The 18,181-nt window shown below is 54.1% G+C and overlaps 2 protein-coding genes across 5 annotated transcripts; both read right to left on the bottom strand.

The window, feature by feature from the left end:
• Positions 1 to 18: 18 nt before the first annotated feature.
• RNASEH2C (ribonuclease H2 subunit C) lies at positions 19 to 1,386 on the bottom strand. Its single transcript, XM_082341950.1, has 4 exons — positions 1,071 to 1,386; positions 684 to 880; positions 484 to 603; positions 19 to 159 (listed from the first exon to the last, which is right to left on the bottom strand). The coding sequence occupies exons 1-4, from the start codon at positions 1,240 to 1,242 to the stop codon at positions 133 to 135; spliced, it is 516 nt and encodes a 171-aa protein (XP_082198076.1). The 5' UTR covers positions 1,243 to 1,386; the 3' UTR covers positions 19 to 132.
• A 199-nt stretch (positions 1,387 to 1,585) lies between these two features.
• Positions 1,586 to 18,174, bottom strand: AP5B1 (adaptor related protein complex 5 subunit beta 1). 4 transcript variants are annotated; one of them, XM_082341905.1, is made up of 3 exons: positions 9,784 to 9,951; positions 7,178 to 9,679; positions 1,586 to 6,648 (listed from the first exon to the last, which is right to left on the bottom strand). In XM_082341905.1, exons 1-2 carry the CDS (start codon positions 9,931 to 9,933, stop codon positions 7,196 to 7,198), a joined length of 2,634 nt encoding a protein of 877 aa, XP_082198031.1. In that variant the 5' UTR covers positions 9,934 to 9,951; the 3' UTR covers positions 1,586 to 6,648; positions 7,178 to 7,195. The 4 variants fall into 4 exon arrangements, with proteins under 4 accessions (XP_082198031.1, XP_082198028.1, XP_082198029.1 ...); XM_082341902.1 differs by lacking the exon at positions 1,586 to 6,648 and adding an exon at positions 18,042 to 18,174 and having other exon boundaries at positions 7,051 to 9,679; positions 9,784 to 9,952; XM_082341903.1 differs by lacking the exon at positions 1,586 to 6,648 and adding an exon at positions 10,562 to 10,649 and having other exon boundaries at positions 7,051 to 9,679; positions 9,784 to 9,952.
• Between the last annotated feature and the right edge of the window lie 7 nt (positions 18,175 to 18,181).

Genomic DNA, 18,181 nt, shown 5'->3' with positions numbered 1-18,181 from the left:
GCCAAGGTGCTGGCAAACTTACAGGTGTTCTGTGACGAGCTCCTTTATTGGGGTGATGGAATCAGGCTCCAAAGTGAAGAAGGGTTTACTGGGGTGAAGGGATCGGTGGCTTTCAATTTCAAGCTCTGGTTCTCAGTCCTCGGGTACCTGTGCGTGAATCTGCAACAGGAATCACCTCTACTATTGGATTTCTGCAGTATAGTGACTGGGTGGCCTAGATCCTCAGGGGAGAGACCCAGCTGCTCAAAATCATAGCCCTTCTAGAAGGCCAGAGAAGAGTGGTGGGGAAGCCTTGCTGCCCCTACCCAGTGTAAGCCTCCAGTCAGACCCAGGTTCCATCTGCCCCATTGGTCTCCCCAGCCCCGAAGCCCCCAGATTCACTCACAGGCAAGATTCTGGACAACTTAGGAAACCACCTTGAAGGGGCGGGGGGTGGGGGGTTGGATGGGGCCTGGGAGGGAGGGGGCCCATCCATGTACTCACCGCTGCAGCGAGGCTGGGCCAGGTTAGGGCCCCACGCACTCTGGCATCGGGACCGGGGATAGTCTCCAGGCCCCACAGGGTGAAGCTGCTGAAACTGGCTGTGGCTCCGATAAAGCGGTCCTGGGGAAGGGGCCCCGGCTCAGCATCGGGGCCGCCGCTCCCACCCGCGCTCCCTTGCAACCCTATAGCCCCGTGCTCACGAAGTCGCGCTCCAGCGCCTCCGGGGGCTCCACCAGTTCCTGCTCCTCTTGCTCGTCATCCTGCAAACCCTCCGAGAAGTCCTGCTTCCCCAGCAACACCTCTCCCTTCTCTTCTGTCATCACATATCCCACGAGGCCGGGCGGCACCACCACCTCCTCGCCGCGTAGACTGCGGCCCCGGAACGACACTTCCAGTCCTGGAGGAGGCAGGCGCAGGGCCCCAGTGAAGGTCTGATCCAGGCCTAGCGGAGCAAGCCCGGTAGCCGCCCTCCCGCCACCTTCGGTGGACCACGATCCCCGGGAGCCCTCGCGCCGGCTCCTCGCGGAGGAGAGCGCGGCGCCAGCGCGGGGGCTGCCGGGAGCCGTAGTCCAGCCGAGAGCGCTCACCGTTGGGACCCTGGCGGATGGCCGGGGTGAAGAAGAGCCCCACGGGGGCGGGCCGGTTAACCAGAACTTCGCAGGGCAGAAGGTGCAGCAAGACGGGGGCGGGATCGCGCAGCGTAACAGGGCGCAGGTGGACGCGGCGCTTGTCGATGGCTTCCCCGTCGCTGCTTTCCATTGTCTGTCGCGACCCCGTTGCTCGCGGGCTAAGGCCAAAGCTGGCGCGTAAAGCGCGCGGAGCCTGTCGGGAGGCCGGGGGCAGTCAGCGCAGAGCCTCCTGGGAAGCGTAGGCTTCTCTGACACTCCTCTGCAATCTCGCCTCTCTGTGTTCGAGCCCCAGATTTTTTTCTTGAAATTTTTTTTCCAATAGTATATTTTTATTGTAAAACATTAAAACGATCCCTAAGAGTTCACTTTTTATATATTGACTGGTAGAGAGTGTTTTGTTTTGTCTTGTTTGTGTGTGTGTGTGTGTGTGTTTAACTAGGGATTATCAACCCTTCCTCAAATGTGTTGAAGATATTTTACCTGAGTTTGTCTTACAAGCTTCTGTATTGGTCATTTTTATTACAGAGAAGACTTTTATTTTTTGTAGTCAAATATATCAGCCTTTTCTTTTTATGTCTAGTTTTCGCAGTACTCTTTCCCTTTTGATTTCTTAACTCTTCCCTAATGTTTATTTGTCCAGATACCCAACTTAAATAGATTTTGGCAAGTACTCTCATAAAACGAACCCATACATAACTGGTAATTAACATTAAAATTGCATTTAATTATAGATTTGAGAAAGAGAAAAACATCCTTGGACATCCAGGAGCTGGCCTTGGTGTTCTGTTGAACATGAACAATTTCACAGAACATAGACATCAGACAAGGTCACTCTGTGATGTGAAGGATCAAAACAAAAACAAGATCATTCTGTAATCATGTGAACACTGACAAAGACACAAATATTGTCCAACACACAAAAATAATGAAAATCCCTCTATCTTGGATAATATAAGTTTCTGTTGCTACTTTACCAATTGCAGCTTTAGCCTCCGTATAGTTAAGATTTGTTAACATATCCCATCATAGAAATACTCCCACTTGCTGACAGCATCCAATCCAGAGAAAAGTCCTACTTCTTTAAACCCTCCCTCATATCCCCAACACAAGCCCAAATCCTAGAAATCCTTCCTAATGCCTTCTTACTGAGATACCCCACACTGCAAAACTAATAACTACAGATGCGTGCCTGGTGGTCTTTGGCTGGAGGGTATTGACAGATTAAATAGAGTTTTGCTTTCATTTTCTACCAAGCATGAGATACATAATACCATTTATTTATGTCTCCTTTTATGTCTTATCCATACAGTTGTGGGGTTTTCTTCTTTTATACATATTTTAAAGCTTATTCCTAGATAGCTTATATTGTTTCTATTACAAACAAGATCCGTTTTTTTTTTTCCATTTTACATTCTGATGATTATTTATCTATAGCAGAGGTTGGCAAACCTCACATTTGGTCTCCGACACAAATACTCAGCTTTGTCATTGTAGCATAAAAACAGCCATAGACAATATGTAAGTAAATAAGCATGGCTGTGTTCCAATAAAACTTTATTTGCAACAACACAGTGGGCTGGATTTGGCCTGTAGGCCATAGTTTTCAGGAAAGCTGTTGATTCTTTTTTTAAAAAAATTTATTTATTTATTTTTGGCTGTGTTGGGTCTTCGTTGCTTTGCGCGGGCTTTCTCTAGCTGCAGTGAGCTGGGGCTACTCTGCAGTGCACAGGCTTCTCATTGCAGGGGCTTCTCTTGTTGCGGAGCACGGGCTCTAGGCGCATGGGCTTCAGTAGTTGTGGCGTGCAGGCTCAGTAGTTGTGGCGCACAGGCTTAGTTGCTCCGTGGCAGGTGGGATCTTCCCAGACCAGGGCTCGAACCTGTGTCCCCTGCATTGGCAGGCGGATTCTTAACCACTGCACCACCAGGGAAGTCCCAAAGCTGTTGATTCTTACATATTAATTTTTTAAACAGATATCTATTGAAAATTTTCGTTATTCCTAATAGTTTTTGTTTTATTTCCTGGGTCTCCCAGAATTAGTCATCTCACTTTCAAACAATGATAATTTTACCTCCTCATTACATCATGTAATTTGTTTTCTTTTCTAGCACATTCAGAACAATCTCAAATGTTACTGGTATCAACAGACATCCTTTTCTTTTTCCTGAAACTTTCATGGGAATGCTTATGCTATTTCACCAATACTCACGAAGCTGCCTTTCAATTTGCTTATATATATATATCTTGTTAAAGCTGTACTACTAAGGGTTTTTTAACTTGGGAGTAGATGTTTGATTTATTTTTACATTTTTGGTTCTGTAAGTTTCCCATAGTCTGGATTTTAGTGATTGCATTCCTGTAGTGTTGTGTTCATCTGCCCTGTATTTCCTGTAAATTAGTAATTAGATCTAGAAGCTTTATCAGATTCTTTGTGGGGGACGGGGAAGACTGCTTCAAGGGAGGTGGTGTGTTTTTCCATCAGGAGGGACATAATACCTCATGTTTCCCTTTTTTTGTGATGTTAGCAGCCCTGGGTGATCATTGCCCAGATCCTTCAATTCACTAGCGGTTACAAAACTGATATTCTAAGTCCACCACTTCTTCTTCATTTATTAGAATACTCCTAAAAAGAAAATGTCCCCTCATCAACTATTTGGTTGCCCATTGGTACACTGAGTATAAAAAAGGCAAAATAATTGCTTGATACTTTCCTTCTATTTCTCAGTTTTTGAAATAACTTGTTTCCCTGGCATGCTCCAATGGTGACCTTTAAAAAAAAGGTATCATTATTAAATAGGTATCATTATTAAATAATGGATTTTTAACATTATGAATGTTTCAGTTACTTGTATTTGTTATTCTTATTGATCCTGAAATTGTCCCATCTTTTTCTAGTGGGAACCTCTTCAACTGAGCTCCTGAGTCTTTTGATGCGACCCTAGTAGTCTTTTATAGGTTTCCTTGTTTTTCAGAACCACAAGATATTCCTGGGTCATCTTGAACAGTTCCCGCCCCAGACTTGGAATCATCCAAGGATCCTTTCTCCAAGGATCCTTGGTTCTTTTTACTAAGAATTGATATTTACTAATTCGGTTTGACACTAGATGTGCTCATGACTGCTAGATTGTTTCTAGATGTTTTCAGTGGACATGGTTTCTAAATGTTTTCAGTTGGACAAAGCTAGGAAATATGTATTTTTCTCTTTCAAAAAGAGAATACTTCGTGAGTTTATACTATTACATGTAGGACTACAGGGTTTTTACTAACCTGATTGCTCTTACCTTTATATCTTTTCCTCCTACATTCAAACATCCCAGTTCTCAGCAACTTGGTTCCACACTACATACACAACAGTCTCAGAATAAAAATAGCAACACTGCAGCTAACAATATGATTACCAAACAGCTTAAAATTTTATTTTTGTAGTTCTTTTTGTCCTTAAGGTATGTTCCACTAGGATGTACAATCAATTTACTGGTTTTAAGTTCTATGGTTATGCTACCAGTTGGATACAAAGTTAGGATCGTTTGTTTCATTTCTCTTCTGACTTTTCAAGATAGCTTTTAAAAGATTTACTTTTACTTTATGTGATTATTTACATTTCCAAAATCAAACTACAAAGTAAGATCCATTTAGAGAAAGCTAGTGTCTATTCCTGTTCCTTGCAAACTGTTCTCTCCTGCCCTATGTGATCTTTTAAATATTTTAGTTCATCTTTCCATTGTTTACTCTTTTAAAGTGTTAGCATACATTTATGTATATTGAATTCAATTTCTTAATTTTTTTTTGTGGAGGATTTTTGCACCTATGTTCATGAGTGATATTGATCTGTAGTTTCCTTTCTCGTGATGTCTTTTTCTGGTGTTGGTATTAGGGTAATGCTGGTCTCATAGAATGAATTAGGAAGTGTTCCCTCTGCTTCTATTTTCTGGAAGAGATTGTAAGGAATTGTTATTCTTTCTGAAATGTTTTTTCACAAGAAGAATTCACCAGGGAACCATCTCGGCCTGTTGCTTTTTTTTTTTTTAGGAGATTTTCACTAATTTTTGTTGTTGTTCATTTTAAGAGATTTTTTTTCAGCTTTACTGAGGTATAATTGACAAATACAATTGTAAGATATTTAAAGTGTACATCGTGATGATTTGATACGTGTCGCCTCACATATTTATTATTATATGTTAACAATATACAGTATTAACCATTATAACTATTAATTATTATTATTATTTTAATTAATTTATTTTTGGCTGTGTTGGGTCTTCGTTCCTGTGCGAGGGCTTTCTCTAGTTGCGGCGAGCGGGGGCCACTCTTCATCGCGGAGCGCGGGCCTCTCACTGTCGCGGCCTCTCTTGTTGCAGAGCACAAGCTCCAGACGCGCAGGCTCAGTAGTTGTGGCTCACGGGCCGAGTTGCTCCGCGGCATGTGGGATCTTCCCAGACCAGGGCTTGAACCCATGTCCCCTGCATTGGCAGGCAGATTCTCAACCACTGCGCCACCAGGGAAGCCCAACTGTTAATTATTGACTCACTTTCTCGAGATATAGCTCTATTCAGATTATTTTCCTTTGTGTAAGTTTTGTTACTTTGCATCGTTCAAGGAATTGGTCCATTTCATTTATCAGATTGTGGGCACGGAATTGTTCATAATACTTATTATCCCTTTAATGTCCATGGGCTCAGTAGTGATGATCCCTCTTTTATTTCTGGTATTAATAATTTGTGTCCTCTCTCTTCTTTCTTAGTTAGCCTGGCTAGAGGCTTATCAATTTTACTGATCTTTTCATAGAACCAGCTTTTGGTTTCATCGATTTTCTCTGTTGAATTCCTTTCAATTTCACTGATTTCTGCTCTAATTTTTATTCATCTTCCTCTACTTGCTGTAGGCTCATATTACTCTTCTTTCTCTAGTATCCTAAAGTAAAAGGTTAGATTATTGATTTTTATATCTTTCTTCTTTTCTAATATATTCATTTAATGCCACAAACCTCACTCCAAGTATTGCTTTCACTGAATCACACAGATTTTGACAAGTTGTATTTTCATTTTCATTTAGTTCAGGATATTTTAAAATTTCTCATGGGGCTTCCTTGACCCATGTGTTATACAGAAGTATGTTGCTTAATCTCCAAATATTTGGGACTTTTCCAGCTATCATTCTGTCATTGATTTCTACTTTAATTCCATTGTGGTCCAAAAGCAGATTTCTGTTCTTTTAAATTTGCTAAGGTGTGCTTTATGGCCCAAAATGTGGTCTGTCGCAGTGGATGTTCCACGTGCACTTGAGAAGAACATGTATTCTTCTCTTGATGGATACAATATTCTATAATCTTTTTTTTTTTTTAATGAGTAATGTTGTTTATTTATGTATTTATTGGCTGCGTTGGGTCTTTGTTGCTGCGTGGACTTTCTCTAGTTGCGGTGAGCAGGGGCTACTCTTCATTGCGGTGCGTGGGCTTCTCATTGCGGTGGCTTCTCTTGTTGCAGAGAGCGGGCTTCAGTAGTTGTTACACGTGGGCTCGGTAGTTGTGGCTCATGGGCTCTAGAGGAAGGGGACACCAGGCCGCTGCAGACTCCTCTGTTTCTGCCCATTTGTCCCTCGTCCTATCTAGCCTGAGCTCCCTGTGCAGAGATCCTGCAAACCTCTTGAGTTGAATAGCACTGGCTCACAGGTTAGGAGGCCCAAGTCCAGCTTCACTCTCATTCCTAAATTGCTGGGTGGCTTTGAGCAAGGCTTTTCCCTCTCTGGGAAGTAAAGATGTGGATATTTTTTCTCCTGCCTCCTGGGCAGGGATTCTAGAGAATCCTAGCATATCCGGGCAGGAAGGAACTTTCATGCCCTGCAGTCTGGGGGTTCCTAGCTTGGAAGCTTTCCTGGAGCCTCTGACCCCCCTCCCAGTGTGCCTTCCCCCACCCAGGGCCCAAAAGAAAACAAACCAGTGAGTGTTGTTAGCAAATATAGGTTTTTGTTTTGTTTTTTTTTTTTACAGAAAGGAGCTACGGGGCTGTATCCTGGCTCTCAGCAGCCCTTCTTGGGCAAGAGCCTGCAAAGGCCGCAGTCCTGCTCCTACCTGGCCTGGCCCTGGGGCTCAGCCAGCCGCTGACAGCCCCCGGAGGTAGTCCCCCACCAGAGGCAGCACGGCCCAGTCATCAGTCCGCAGGGCCACAGGCACTCCGTCCGCCTGGGCTGCTTCCAGCCGCAGCAGCAACCGCGAGTCTGGGGGCAGACGGATGGCTATAAGGTAGCTGGTCGGGGGTTGGGCCACCACCACAAAGGGCTCCAGGTGGCGGGACACCAATGCCTCCAGCCCGTGTGACCCGAGAGGGCACCACAAACGACTCTCGGTGCCCTTTGGCAGGCAGGAGTCCCAGAGCTCCTCAAAGAAGCCCAGCTTGGCCCCCTCGGGGGGCTGGGGGAAAGGCAGAAAGAGGTCAGCGAAGTTCACGAGAAGGGGTGGCAGGTGAGCGTGGCAGGTGAGGCCGCTGGGTGTGGTGTACAGGGCGCGCACAGCCAGCCTCGCGGGAGCCGGGCGTCGGGGCTGCAGAGGCAGCAGCAGAGGGCGGATGGGGCGGCCGGGGCACAGGCAGGGCACGTGCACAGCCCCCAAGGGTGCATAGAGCTGTCTTTCCACACGGAAGCGCAGTTCCAGAGAATACACCTGCTCCAGCACCTCCACCTGGAGCTGCAGCACTGGGGCTGGGCCCTTGGCTCTGTGGGGACCCACGCTTAGCCGAATCGGGGCCGGGGCCTCCTGCACCATCAGCGCTGCAGCAAAGCCCTGGTTCTCGGCCACCAGTGAAGAGGCCAGTGCAGGTGCGGCCAGGGAGGGGCCCAGGGCCACCCCCAGCTTGGGCTCTTCCAGGTGGGCCAGGAGGATGTAGTAGAGGCGCGCGTGGTCCCGCCCATCAGGGTCCTCCAGCTGCCTGGCCAGGACCTGCAGCAAGTCCGCCAGGCCTCCCCCAACACCTGCCCGCAGCAGGGCCCGGCAGACCTGCAGGAGGGCCTGCTGGAGGCCCCAGTCCGTGCAGCGGGCAGCTGCAGCCTGCAGGAAGCCGAGGGTGGCACTCTGGGCATCCCCATCTGCCACCCTTGCCAGCATCTGCAGGTGCCAACGAAGGGCCTCATCCCTGCCTGGCCTGGACACCACCTCCCGCCGCAAGACCACCTTCAAGGGTTCCCCCAGCTCAGGGCCCACCCGATCCAAGAGATCCACGAAATGGGGAGCCAGTGCAGGCCGGGCTCGGTACAGCTGGGCCAGTCCGTGGGTCAAGGGTGTCAGCACCGCAGGTTGCCCGGCCAGGCAGCGAGCAACGAGGTATGAGGCCTGGAAGCAAAGAGTGGCTAAGGCCCGGGGGCCACCACCCAGGGCTGCCCTCTGCCGCAGGCCAGCCAGTAGCTCCTCCAGGTACCGCCGGGGGCTCTGATCCTGGCCCTTCTCCTCCTTTTCTTCGTCTTCCACACAGAGCAGGCACAGCAGATGCAGGCGGGCCAAGAGGTCCATCGGGTCATGCAGAAGACTGGGCAGGAGGCCACGGCATAGCTGGGACCCCAGCAATAGCGGGGCAGCCTCCTCGCCTGCGGGGCCCAGCGGCCAGTTCTCAGGGAAGTTCAAGAGGCAGTGCAGGTAGAAGAGATGGGCGGGCAGGGGCAGGGCCGGGTGCTGGGCAGCCAAGGTGAGCCGGCGAAGCAGCAAGGCCTCATCCTGGGCTGTGAACAGTGCCTCACCAAAGGCCGCCTTCAGAGCCAGAACGGCATGCAGCAGCGTCAGCTGTGCTGTGCCCAGCAGCCGTACCAGCTGTGGCTTGAAGAGCACTGGTGGCTGTCCCCGAAGACCCCGCAGGGCCCAGCCCAGCAGCCACAGAAGCTGGGCCTGGGCCACAGGAGTGAGCAGGTAGGAGGCGTCCAGAAGCTGGGCCACAGCAGCCCGCAGCTCCCGGGCCTCCTCAGGACTGAGCTCCAGCGTGGCAAGGCAACACTCCCCCCCATCAGCTGCTGGCCAACTGGGTGCCTGGGGCTGAAGGTGGGCATCACCCTCCTCAGCTAGCATCCAGTTCCAGGAACCACCCTCAGTGGGACAGTCCCCAGCCACGAGCAGGCCCTGCAGGCCCACCCTGGCCCTGGCTTGTATCACCAAGGCGTTTCGCAGGGCAAGTGCCAGCAGCAGGCTGAGTGGCTGTACAGGGCCCTCCTGCCCCAGCAGGCCCCGCAGCAGCCCCAGACAGCCCCCCAGCAGCCCAGGCTTGCAGCTCTCCAGCTCCCGCAGGCACTCCCACGCTGTGGCCTGCAGGGGGCGCTGTTCCGAGGCAGGGCCAAAGCTTCGCCCCAAATCGCGGCCCGAGGCCAAGCCCAGCAGCAGCGGCAAGAGCCGGCGGGAGGCTCCCGAGGTGGGGCCCAGCGCACCTCCTGCCGCCAAGGCTGTGGTGGCCGCCAGCAGAAGGGGCCGCCGCAGAGCCGAGGGCCGCGGGGGTAGAAGGACCAGGGTATCCAACAGGGAGGTGGCAGCTGCTTCGGCCGCAGGAGCGTCCGGCCACAGCTGGGCTGGGTACTCCAAGCTCAGAGCCAGCAAGGAAACCTGGGGATAGGGGTTTCTGGGTGGGAATCACGAAGCTGAGGTTCAGGGCACGGCGGGCTGAAGGGACCACCTGGGCCAGGACAAGGGTCACGCGCAGGGCCTACCTTAGTCGGCTCGCTCAGCTTCTCACTCCTCAGGTCGCTCAGCAGGTGACGACCCAGATCCTCACCCTCAGGACCTGCCATGAAGGCGGACGGGCTGGCCCGGAAGGTGCCCAGGCGCTGGGCCCAGGTTTCCCGGCTCGTGGGCCCCATGGTCAGGCACGCCAAGTCCCTGCAGAAAAGCGAGAGAGGATCAGACCTGCGGGCTGGAGACGCACGGGGCCCCACGGCCGCCAGAGGGCGCGCGAGCCCCTGCGCCAACCCCAAAGGGGCCACTGTCACCCCAGGGCCGCCTAGCAGATCCCAACCGCCCTCGGCCACGCGCAGAGGCCAGCGGGGACCCCGCACCCGGGTCCCGAGATGAAACCCAGAGGTTTCGGGGGTGACGCTAGGGCGGGCCGCCAGGGTCCCCGGGGGGAAGAGGGCTGGCGAGCAGGGGCGGGGGTGCCGGGCAGGCAGCTGGCGCGGGGGTGCGTGCCGAGAGCTCATTAGGCCGCCTGCCCGCAGCCGGTACCGAAGCCACAGCACCGCCCCGGACCCCGGCGCCCGCGGTAACGGGTCGGCCGCTCTCACCCTGCCTGACCCAGCGGCCGCTGGCGCTCTGGCCGGCCGGCTACTTCCGGGCTGGCTGCGCCGGGCGGGGTGGGGCGGGGCGCGCGGCGCGTGGGCGGCCGAACTGAGGCGGGTCCCTCGCGGGGGCGGGGCCGTAACGGGGCCACCGCCTCCCCCGCCCTCCGGGCCGCCGCCCCCCCGCCCTCCCTGCTGGCAGGTGAAGACTCGCTGGTTTCGATGGGGCTGAGTAACTGTCCCGCTGTGCGCAGGCTTCCCCTTCCCCGGAACCGCTGCAGGCCCAGGCAGAGGCGGTGGAGTTGGGTGGGCCTGGGCTCGCGGATGCCAGGGTCCCCTCTGCGCGCGGACTGCAATCTCAGGGCGCTCCGGTGGACAGCGGCCCGGGCCCCGCCCGCGCCTGCCAGACTGCTGAGGATGGCAACCAGCGCGCCCCGCGCCGGCGCCCGGGCGCGGCGCACCCTGCGCCAGCCGCCCGCGGCCCCTGGGGGTGACGCGGATTGGAGTCCTTGGGGCTCCCCGTGTGGCCGCTGGGGGGTGTACAAGGTGCGGTCCCCGGGCGCCCGCAGGAACTGCGCGCCGTGGGCCCGGCTAAACCGGTCGGGCGGGCGCCGCAGGGCTTGGCTTCGCTTCCCCGACGCCGGCCCCGGCTCCCCACCCGCTCGGCTTGGGGGCGCTGAGCCGGCGCCGGGGTCGGGGCAGGCGGAAGCTGCTGACCTTTGGCAGAGGCCGCGCCGAAGGTCGGCTAGGGTCGCGGCAGCCAGACCTGGGTAAAGCTGGCGGGGCCAAGTCCCAAGCTGCGATGAAGCCGGAAAACAACGGGATGCAGACGTGAGGACTGGCAGGGCCTGGCCGGTCACGGGGCTCACAGCACGCTTAGCACGGACCGGGAAACTGAGGCCTTGCCGCCGCAGGAGATCTGGGGTCAAGCAGTGCCCGAGCCCAGCACTCTTGACTTCCAGAGGGCTGAAGCAGGGCTGTTTGGGGGCACTCAGAGGGCTGGGCCTGGGGCTCAGCTAACAGCCCCTCCTGGGTCTAGAGTCCAGGCTGCAGACGCCCCACTGATCGCTGATTTCCAGGGCACAGAACCGCGGGCGTCCAGACCCCACACCCACAGCCCGCCAATCTGAGTAACGCCTCTGGCTCTCATTAGCCCGCTCTGAAGATGAAACAGGCCTGAGCCCCCATGCCAGCCGCTGCCAACTAGTTTCTCACCTTTCCCCGGGCTTGGCAGGCCCCTCCCCACCCCCTCCTGCTGCCCTCCAGATGGGAGGTGGTAGGGAGTGGTGAGGTAGAGAGAGCTGGAAAAGAGGCTCTCTGGGTGCCCAGGGTGCCAAGGGGATGGAGACAGGGATCCACCCCAAGGGACAAGTCCAGCTGGAAAACCCAGTCCCAGCTCCTCTGGGCCCTGGCTCAACAGTTGACTCACAGGCGGCAATCCCAAACTACTTCCCTCTAGGTGCCTCAGTTTCCCCACCTATAAAATGGGAGTGATGACTTCGGCCGGAGAGGCTGTGGAGTGGGGCTGCCTGGCTAATTAAATCTAGGATGAAAGAGGCCGGATGACAGCAGCCCTGGGAGGGAAGGCAGCTTGGGGGTAACAGGAGCCTGTCTGGTTTCCCTGTCTGAGGCCCAGAGGGTGCTGATAACTGCACATCCCCAGCCCTTATCACTTACAGGGAGGGAGGAATGATTATTAAACCCCTTTTACAGTTGAGGAGACAGGCTTCAAAGGGTCAGGAACTACAATGCTGGCTCTGGCCCCTGTTCAGCCTCTGACAGCAGCCAGCCTTTCTGAGCCTTTGCTCCTTGGGGCCCAGGGTCTGGAGGGAGGGAACCCATGTGTAGTTCTCGATGCTGTGGTGGAAGCATCCACATGGATCCACTGAGGCTTACAGCACCCTGAGGTACCTGAGGATGGGTACCATTCACAGAGAAGGAAAGGGAGGCCCAGTGGGGTGCAGTCACTTGCTCACAGTCACAGAGCTCCTAAGAGGTGGAGCCTGGACTTCAGCCCACAGCCCCTTGCTATCCCTGACTTGGCCCTCCACTCACACAGCTACTCTCAGCCTTCACCTGCCTGCCCAGATGTCTGCTCCCCTGTGGGAGGGTGGTGCTGGTACTGTCCCTGGCACAGGCCAGGCATAACATTGAACTCAGACCACCAGCACTGAATCTGCAGTCAGCAAGCCCACCCCCAAGAGTGACCTCCCAGCCGAGAGGGCCCAGGTGTGGGCTGCAGCAAGTGGCTGAGCAGGGAACTCCCCACTCAATGCCCACAACTCATTTCTTCTCTTTTTGCTGAGTTTCCATCTTCCCCAGGGCAGCCCAGTTCGGTGGAGACACTAGGCACACTGAAAAAAGGGAAAGTCAGTTTCCTGAGGAGTCCTGAGTCTCAGTTTTCTCATCTGTAAAGTGGGAGATACCCATCCTCACAGCACTAGGCACTGGGGATACAGAGATGCTTTAAAAAGAACACATCAATATGCAAATCCATAGAGAGCAGAGTAGTGGGTACCAGGAGCCGGGGGTTGGGAGGAATGGAGAGTGACTGCTAACGGGTACGGGCTTTCTTTTGGGGTGATAAAAATGTGATGGAAGACAGTGGTGGTGGTTGCACAGCTCTGTGAAGATACTAAAAATCACTGAATTGGGAATTCCCTGGCAGTCCAGTGGTTAGGTCTCCGTGTTTTCACTGCTGAGGGCGCAGGTTCAATCCCTGGTCAGGCAACTAAGGTCCCGCAAGCTGCACAGCATGGTCCAAAACAAAAAACCCAAAAACCAAAACAAAACAGAACACTGAACTGTACACTTTAAAAGGGTGAGTTTTATGGTATGTGAACTATATCTAAATAAAGCTACTAAAAATGATGTTAAAAGAGGTCCCTCATGTACAGAACTTTCACTGGGGGAGAAACGAACAAACAAGACAAATCAAAATTTCATGGAATAAGAGATTCTGCAGGGACTTCCCTGGTGGCGCAGTGGATAAGACTCTGCGCTGCCAATGCAGGGGGCCCGGGTTCAATTCCTGGTTGGGGAACTAGATCCCACATGCATGCCACAACTAAGAGTTTGCATGCCACAACTAAGGAGCCCGCGTGCTGCAACTAAGGAGCAGGCGAGCCACAACTAAGGAGCCCTGGAGCAGCAACTCAGGAGCCGGCCTGCTGCAACTAAGACCCAGTACAACCAAATAAATAATAAATAAATAAATATTTTTTCAAAAGAGAGATGCTGCAAAAAAGAATAAGAAAATAGGGTAATGGGACAGAAGTGACTGGGGGCACAATGATTTAGCTAGGGCAGTCAGAGAGGACTCTTGGAAGAGGGCACATCTGGCTGAAACCTGAGTGACGAGAGAGAGCCAGTCATCAAGTGGGGAAAAGCCTTCCGGGCAGAAGGAGCAGCAGAGGAGAGGCGTGAGCTGGGAACAGGATTTGGCCAGTTCAGTGGACAGAGGGCCAGCAGTGTGGCGGGCACACACACCATCAGCGGGAAGGAAGAAGCACGGGGTCAGGAGGCCACCTGGGGCCAGAGCACGCCGGGCCCCAAGGACTTTATTCAGTTGTAAAGGATCAGGGTGGTAAACGTGGAGACGGAGGTATGGGAAGATTCCAGATGCTTTGGGAGCTGACAGGACAGAACCCAGCAAGAGATGGAGGTGTCAGTGTCACCCACAGCACGTCACAGTTTGTCAGGGGCTTTGCAGCCTCCACGGGGCTACTGTCAAACAGAGCTGGAAAGGCCACTATTTGAGCCAAGCAGAGGCCTCGGTGGCCAGGGGCACCGTCGGCCTGCTTTAAGGCTGAGTCCATTTTCAAGGGCTGCTAGGCTTCTGGGCAAAAGTGAATCAACAGCATCTCTTGACGGCTCTGAGGAGCAGAGCCGGAACTCAGAGCCCCCTGTACAGACGGGGCTTAGCCCAAGTCCCTGGAGACTAAGAGCCTGGGGCAGCCTGACTCCAGGTCCAGTGCTCTGTTCTGCTTGTCCTCTCAGCACAGCTCCCAAAAGCCTTTCTGCCCCGAGCCGCCATGCTTCTAAGCCCCTGCCCCACCCAACCCCATCCCAGCTCCCCCCAGAAGCCTTCTCTGAGAACAGGAAGGGGTTGTTCCAAAACCTCTCCATCCGACTCCTGCCCTAGCTCTCCCTGGGCTGCTTGGAAGGGGAGCCGAGCTCTGAAGGCGGCTGCCAGCCACCAGCCTTTGGGGAACATGGTCCTTGCTTGCCTGCTAGGGTTCTGCTTCCCTTCACACCCCTGTCCACTGTACCAAAGAGGCATGGCTACTCATGTCACCTGGAATTAGCACTCATGGCTCTGCCTGCAGCTGGCCCAGGCCACCATCCCCTCCTTCTTGGACTATTACGGTAGCCTCCTCACTGGTCTCCCTACTGCCACCCTCAGCACCCCTCGCCTGGTGACACATTCCTCTCCCCATAGCAGATCCAAGGCTTCCCACCACACTGAGCCTCACATGACATGACCGACCTGCCTCTTCAGGGTCAGTTCCTACAATTTCCCATCCCCTCATGATCCAGCCACCTCGCCTTTCGGTTCATCACATACACACACACACACACACACACAGGCGCTGCTCACTCCTGCTCTGGGGCCTTTGTGCCATCGGATCCATTTACGGATCAGGCTCTTCCCTGCTCTGCACAGCTGGCTCCTACCTCTCATTCAGATCTCAGCGCCCCTCGCCTGTCACCATCCCATCACTAGTTAAATGTCCTGCATCACACTAATCATTTCCTTATTTCTTTGTTTGCCTTGCATCACGGGATACCCAGTGCTAGCATATAGTAGGTGTTCAATGAATATTTGGTGACTGAATTAAGGAAGGAGAGAACGATATCGAACTGGCACTGTGTGAACAGAGCAGGAGGTGCCTGCCCTTATGGAGCTCACGGTTCAGCTCAGTGTTTACCCAAGTTCACACACATTGTCTGGTTCATGAACCACAGGCCACACACTGGCAGCCCACGGGTCAAATCTGCCCCACGAATGTATATTATTGGACTCATTCCATGTTTTAAAAAAAAGCTAAGTCAACATTTAAAAACTGGTAGATTTTGGGGAATTCCCTGGTGGTCCAGTGGTTAGGACTCTGCGCTTTCACTGCTGAGGGCCCGGGGTTTGATGCCTGGTCAGGGAACTAAGATCCTGCAAGCTGTGCAGCGTGGCCAGTAAATAAATAAATAAATAAATAAAAATTGGTAGATTTCACACATAAATCTGGATTTCCAGTTTCCAAATGGACAAAAGTGGCAACGTTGGATTTCTGTGCTTGGATGACATGCTTGTCACTGGTCCTTTAGATAGTCACATTTCTCCATGCCACCCCCCCATCTCTGAGAGTTGCCCTTTATTACACTGAACTTGCACTATAGCTTTCCTCATAATAAAAAAATTTGCTTTGTATTTATGCCTCTAGCAAATTTGGAACATAAAAGGCTGAATGTGTCACATGAGTCAAGAAACATAGGATATTCATTCATTCAACAAATATTTATTGACAACCCACTATGTGCCAGGCACAGCTGTAGATGCTGGAAATACAGCAGTGGACAGCATGGACGAATATCCCTCCCTCCTTGGGCCTCGTTCCGTACACTGTGTAACTTTCTTTCCACAAGTGGAGACATCTGAGTTGTTCCCCCGATGAGAAAGACTGCCTCTGTGTCCAGCATCATCTACGAAACTTCATCAGAGTTTCCACGAAGCCCCTACTGTGTCCCAGCCCCTGTCAGGGTCTGGTACAACCAAAGTGCTCAATAAATATTTGTTGGGTGAATGAACTACATTCACCTCTCTCCCAGACAGTGTTAGTCAAACTTATTTGCCCAGGATATATTCAAAAGACAAGCAAGTAGCAGGTGCTCGCTTGTCAACTGAACGGAAGGGCCCAGGGTAAGAGTGGAGGGTTGACAAGGGAAGTAGAGCCTGGGAAAGGAAGGGGAAGGGGGCAAACATTAGTACCCCTGCCAGAGCTCACACCGTCCTCACCGTGGACCCAAGAGGTAGATGATGGGATTCTCAGGTGACAGACAAGGGTACAGCCTGGAAAGGAAAGCCCCTTGGCCAGACTCACAGGTTCCAGGAAGGAGCAGAGAAGGAGGCCCATCTGCCCCCAAAGTCCACACCTTCCCCACCCGCCCAGGGAGTGCTCTACAGAAGTCCAGTGGGGGCATGTAAAGGGCCTCTGGAAGCCTCCCCCTTGAAAAACTACCTTCTTCCACTAGACGCCTGAAAGTCCACCATAAGCAGGCTGCTCCTCTTCTGAGTCCTGACTTTTGAACTGTGTGAGTTCACTTATCAGATTCATTTCCTCCTAATCTGTTGCAGCAAACATTTAATATGTGAGAAAGGTATACGTGTGGTAGGGACTCTGAAATATTATTTTATTTTACATGGGGGAAGGGGGAGAGCTAAAAAGAGGAAGGGGTCCCATGCCTGCCCTTACTAGTTCAGCTGGTAAGAGAAGCCCAGTGGCCGAAGTGGCACAGTTACTGCGCCTCATGGAGGCCACCAAGTGCTCCTCAGCTTCTGAGGAGGGCGGGGCCTCCCTCCAGGAGGCGGGTCCTGGGACTGGGCAGCGCATGATTAATGGCTAGAGTGAGGGGTCCCAGGCTGAGTCTCAGCCAAGGCTGGGCTCTGGGGCCAAGACACGAGCTCCCTGCCTGCCGTGGCTGGAGCCAGGCAAAGTAAGTTGGTCCTCTGCCCTCGGCTCACCTCCAGTCTTGCTGCACCTGAACTCCGGCCATTTGGGACAAAGATGAGGGCTCTGGGGTGGGGGTGGGGGCGGCGGTGTGAGCCCCAGTGACTAGGCGCTGGGGTCTTTCGGGGTCACGGAGGACTCGGAACGGTTTAAACGCCCCTTCCTCCACGAAACCTTCCACACTTGCCCGGCCAGAAGGCGGGCTCTCGGCAGGGCTCGGCGCCCGGCCCTACGGCTGCTCTCCGCTTTGTATTGCGGCCCGGCGAGGCCCGGCCTGCCCGCCCACCGGCCTGCGCGTTCCTGCGGCCCCGCGTGCCTTTCCGAACGGAGCCGGCGACCAGCAAATATCTCCCTCTGGGCTGAACCACGAATTGCTCAGCCAGGCGTTTGGGACCCGGGGCCGCCTGGGCCCGGGCCCGGTTCAACAAGTGTGGGCCGGGCCGCCCAGTCCCGCCCGACGGCTTCACGCCTCCCCAGGCGCCCGGGGCGCGCCGGGCCGGGCCCAGTCGGGCGAGTTTCACTTCATCGCCCGCAGAGCGTGCGAGCGCCGAATAACATTGCCCCTTGCCCCCCCCTCCCCTCCTCTGCTCCCTCCGAAACTCCGGTTGGCGAACGCTAGCACTCCCGCTGGGAGGTCCCCGGCGGGCAGCGGTGTGCTGGGGGCCCTGCGCCCGCCCCCCGCCCCCTCCCGGCCACCCCGCCCAGCCCGCGAGGCCACCTCACCGGCAGCGGAATGGAAACCGGTTCGACAGGTAACAAATAGGTGGGTTGTCACCGTTATTTCCCAACGCATGCGCCGTCGCTCCCCGGGCCACTCCAAGCTAATTAGCTCAGATCAGCAACCCCCTCCCCGCCCCAGCCACTAACACACGCCGCCGCGAGCCAATAAAGCGTGAACCCGTCCGTCGTGCTCGCACTTTAAGACTTCCCGAGCGGACGCGAGGGACGCCAGTCGCGCCGGGAGAAGCATACCTGCCGCTTCCTCCGCCGTCCGGTGCACCTGGCTGCAGGGGACCTCGTTCAGACGGAGGACGGCGACAGCTCCGCGGGGTTGAAACGGGCGCGCGCCGTCCCGCGCACGGCCTCCCGGCGCAACGCAGGACGCTTTGGCG

This window comes from Balaenoptera borealis (assembly GCF_965194805.1).
Source record: "Balaenoptera borealis genome assembly, chromosome: 11".
NCBI classification, from domain to species: Eukaryota; Metazoa; Chordata; class Mammalia; order Artiodactyla; family Balaenopteridae; genus Balaenoptera; species Balaenoptera borealis.
This window is presented reverse-complemented; position numbering and strand designations above follow the sequence as displayed.

Coding starts and splice junctions, on each gene's coding strand:
- RNASEH2C (XM_082341950.1), bottom strand. CDS start 1,242: ATGGAAAGCAGCGACGGGGAAGCCATCGACAAGCGCCGCGTCCACCTG. Junction 604..683: donor AGGCGCTGGAGCGCGACTTC/GTGAGCACGGGG, acceptor CCCCTTCCCCAG/GACCGCTTTATCGGAGCCAC. Junction 160..483: donor GGCCCAGCCTCGCTGCAGCG/GTGAGTACATGG, acceptor TTCCTGTTGCAG/ATTCACGCACAGGTACCCGA.
- AP5B1 (XM_082341902.1), bottom strand. CDS start 9,933: ATGGGGCCCACGAGCCGGGAAACCTGGGCCCAGCGCCTGGGCACCTTC. Junction 9,680..9,783: donor AGCTGAGCGAGCCGACTAAG/GTAGGCCCTGCG, acceptor CCCTATCCCCAG/GTTTCCTTGCTGGCTCTGAG.